Here is a 4,337-nt window from a genome sequence, read left to right as displayed (position 1 = left end):
AAATATATATATGGTGTTTGGTTTTGTTTCTACTTTGAAATGTGACCTCAACATGTTTCTCAAGGCCAGAATTAATTTTCAAAAATGAGAATAGCCTTTTAAAAACTTACGAAAGCAACATCAACTCGCCTGAGAAAAATCTGGAAATCGAAGCAAGTGTCAGGTGGTGGTAGACCACCGTGTCCCAGCACTGGTCACGTGTCAGCCGCGCCTCCGGCAGAGAAGCAGGAGATGGGGGGTCAAAGTCATCGGGCCGTCGGGGCCCCCAGAGGCCCATGTGAGCATGTCAAGAGCCAGGCAGAGGGGTCAGGGGGATGGTCCCAGCGAAGTAACCCTCAGTTTGGATGAAAGCACCGGGAAATTCTTGAAATGGAAGTTTCTCCTGATGCCAGGTGTTAGAATTCCAGAAAGAAATATTTCGGAGGGGTGGGGAGACTTCAGAGTCATTTCTGTGTTTGTAACCAGTGATGGCCGAACTATCTGACGTGAAGTTTCATTTTTAAAAAATGAGGTTTTGAGACACGCGTTCTTTTGGGGAAAAGGGGTGTGGGCTTTAACTTGGTGAAAGGGAATTAACACATGCGCTCGGCGGTCATTGCCACGGTGGGCGCATATTATGGCAAATGTGGTAAAGAGAGGACATCGTCCTTCCTGACTTTGCAGAAGCAGCATCTGAAATATGTCCCTTACTGGGACATGAGAGGAGCTTTGATTATGACTAGACGTTGACACTCCTCTCCCTAAAACTATAGCCCAATTCCCTTCCAGCTGGGGGTAGGAAGACAAAGTGACCCAAGTGACCAGCTTATAACACCTAGAACCAGGGGGAAAAGTGACATGAGTGTGACAGCTGACATTAGGTCACAGGGGCATGGCAGCTTTTCTTCGCTCCCTCTGTGAGGACACCAAAGGGTCCCCCCCCCCGCCCGCCCACTCCCGGCTAAGCCACTTCCCAGTCCACACAGACACTAAGCAGGGGACTGCATGGCTATGGTTCTAGTAACTGGTTATGTGGCAACAGGTGACTGACACGGCGGCCATATGCCATGCAAAGCCACACGGCGTCAGACGCACCCAGGCAAGGCCCCAGAAGAAATGCTTCAGGTGGCATACTGTTTCAGCAAGCGACCTGAGCTTGGGACTGTTGTGACCCTTCCTTCTCCGTCTCCCTTCGTCCCCACCTGCAGGGCACACGCACAGATGGACGCCGTAATTCAGAAGAGAAGACATCATATTCACTCATTCGTCCGTGCAGCGAATTCTTTCTGAGAGTCTGATGTGTGTCCCGACCCCTTTTCATTTCAACGACAAATGAAAACAGCTGCATGGCGTCTGGGGTGAGGTGAGGGGTACGAATCTTCTTACGACTTCCGTTTCCTGCCTTAGCGACCAGCCAAACGGTCCCTAAGTGGACATTCCAGGCCGCCTTTTTGTCCCTTTAGCAGATATTCTGGGCTGTTTGAGCAGAATAACTCAGAGGGGGCAGCCATGCCATCTGTCACCTGCTACCTGGACAAAGAGTCCCTTTTGATGTCCCCACCAGGGGCTCTGTCAACAGCCCTCGGGCCCCAGGGGTGAGTATCCGATGGACGAATGCATGACCCGCCTGAGGCCACTGGGAGCTGGTCACCTTCAGCGTGACAGCCCCAGGTCCCAGGTCACCAAGAGCCACATGGGAGTGCTTCTCCCGTTCCTCTGCTCTTTGAGACATGAAGGCTACCTGGGGCACTCCGTGAACCCTACAGTGGAACAGAGCCTGGCTGACCCGGGTGTGCCCTCAATGGAGCCAGAGGGGACAGAGGGACATTCGCCAGCAGTAGAGGTGGCATGATGTGGATGTCGGCCGGAGTGCTGCGGCCAGGAGCCAGGGAGTGCCACCGCCTCCAGAAGTGGAGGGGGTCAGGTCCTCCCCAGGGGCCTCTGGGAGGAGCCGGCCTTGTCAGCAGCTGGGCTGCGGCCCAGTGGCCCTGACCTCAGAGCTTTGCCCCTCGCACTGTCTGAGGATGAATCTGCCACCGCGTCTGTGGTGCTTTGTCTCAGCAGCCCCCGGAAACTGAGACAGACACGCTTTCTCTGGCTAGCATCACCCACCCAGCCATCGTCGCCCAGACCCACAGCTGTGCTGGAGTCCCAGTCCACACCTAGCCCCGCAGTGGATCTCGTGACAGCCGGTCCAAACGGGCTGCAATTCACATGCTAGCTTCCTTCCGACTTCCGCCTTTCCACCCTTGCGGGAGAAGCTGCCCTGACCCCTCCTGCTCCCTCAGCGGGCTGTCCCCCCGCTCCTCAGTCCCATCGTCTCAACTACAAACGACTGCTCCAAATCAACTGTAGAGAGAACGTAAGTCAAACTGAAGATCTAGCCCTTTGTGTTAAGTTTAGGTTTCGTGTCCACTGAGACTATATATATATGTACGGGTGTGATGACCCATACGTACACGCATACTTCCTTTTAAATCAGCTTCGTGGGCGTATGAGGAACATGTGCTAAATCTATTAACGAATTTTGAAAACGGTCCACGCTTGCGATGCGGATCATGGCATCTCTCGGAGGCGTTTCTTTGTCTCCTTTGCAGTCTGCCCACCCTCAACCTGACCCCAGGCCATCCCTGACCCGCTGTCTGTCCCCGTCACCTCTCGGGATGTCGGAGAGGCGATATGTTCATCTTTAAGACAATCCGGCGCATCAGGGCGTCTGGCCACACAGGTTTCTGTCTCTGTGTCAAGTGCACGGTTAACGCAGACCTGTCGTTAAAAAGCTTAAGAGCCCCTGATGACATCTGTAAACGATATTGCAATGTACACGGGAAAGTGACAGTCCCCACATTTATCATTTTGACTCATTGGGGTTTTTTAAAGAGTTGTTACACATATCAGAAAAAAGAGTTTTAAAATGTTTCAGAAAAAGGAATTTGCTCAATAATACGAAGGAATTCAAGAAAGTGTTAATAGGACAACGACAACAACAACAAAAAACCCTGAATTGAAAAGACACCTAATTTCACCAGGTTAATTTTTTTAGAGGCTGTTTGAATAGATTCGCAGTTCTGATTCTCGGTGGTCGCGTAGGAGAAATCCGGGCCCCGCCCACCCCGTTAGTGTAAGGTCAAGGGTAGCTGGCGGACACCAGGATGTTCTGGCTCGTCTTTTTCCTCTTTCTCTATTTTTCTTTTGCTTTCAAATCTTAAGGTAACATCTTGGGTCAATTTCATGGACGCAAAGAATGACTCAATAAAATAAAGTTTAAAAAGGAGAAAGTGACTGATTCTATAAGAAATGATTCGGGATTTAAAAGGGCTTGGGGATTGTGCAGTCAGGGGTGACTTTTCTCAGTATTGTGGGGTGCGGCCCACCCACGGGGTGACGGGCCTTCTGAACACAGGGACGGAAGAAAATGATTGTCCCGTGTACTGCAGATTACCGATAATGTGTGTAAACAAAATAGGATAGCGTGGGAGTTCGAAAATACGCTTAGGGATTTAAAATATATATATTAAATGGAGAGAAAAATTATTAGGCTAGAAAATGCTTAGGCTAGAAAATATTTATCTGGGATCTGGCCCAAGGGAGAGGCTGTTTCCATCACAATTGCAGGTGCACAATGATGGGTTGAGGACAGCCACCTTTCCCTGCATCCCCCTGAGGGAGGGGGGACCCAGCCTTGGGGCCACGGGACCCTCCCATAGCCAAATCACGTCGGACAGGCCTTCCTGTGTTACAGAAACCTGGAGAGATACCCCAGGGACTATTGCGAAATGTCACTTCTGTGCAATGACTGGTTTTCAGGTCCGGGGTCTAACGCCACAATCCTACCCAGCCTCTGAGGGGGCCAACCGGGCTGGGTCACCTGCACAGTGCAGGCTTCTTGGTGAGGTCTGGTGAAATGAACTCCATTTCCAAATGCAAGAACCAAACGCCATGAGAGTCTCCCCGCCGTCTCCCAGCCAGTGTGGGTGGCAGGCGGTGGAAGCTGAGGATCGAGTGAGGTCCCACTAACTCAAGGAGCTGCCTGTCCCGTCTCATCCCCGCTCCTGCTTTGCCCACACGACAAAGCGCCCCGTCGCGGCGCTGTTCACTTGGGGACATCCAGCCGCCTCCGGGCTGCGAGGACGCAGCGTCACTGCCCGAACGAGGCCTGGGCGACCCTGTGCGACCCCCTCTCCCCAGACACCTGCCGCGGACCAGCTGAGTGCCAGCCTGGGGACCACTGAGCAGCAGCCTCGCCCAGGTTCCCCGGGGCTCAGCTCCACCCGTCATTCTGCCGGGAAGGAAGGAGCAGGGCCAGCGGGGTGTGGTCCAGCCGGGTCAGGGTTCAGCCAGGACGGGGGTCCAGCCGG

At 53.0% G+C, this 4,337-nt stretch overlaps 1 protein-coding gene across 1 annotated transcript in view; it reads right to left on the bottom strand.

Moving 5' to 3' along the window:
* Positions 1-4,337, bottom strand: part of LOC112480021 (gap junction alpha-3 protein-like) — a 15,596-nt gene that overhangs the window by 9,401 nt on the left and 1,858 nt on the right. The window contains exon 2 of the mRNA XM_025047106.1: positions 1,631-1,739. Coding sequence (XP_024902874.1) covers positions 1,631-1,739 — 109 coding nt within the window. The remainder of the gene's footprint in view (positions 1-1,630; positions 1,740-4,337) is intronic.

Source organism: Pteropus alecto, unplaced genomic scaffold (assembly GCF_000325575.1).
Source record: "Pteropus alecto unplaced genomic scaffold, ASM32557v1 scaffold80, whole genome shotgun sequence".
Taxonomy (NCBI): domain Eukaryota; kingdom Metazoa; phylum Chordata; class Mammalia; order Chiroptera; family Pteropodidae; genus Pteropus; species Pteropus alecto.
The sequence above is the reverse complement of the archived record's forward strand: the minus strand, read 5'-3'. Positions and strand labels throughout refer to the sequence as shown.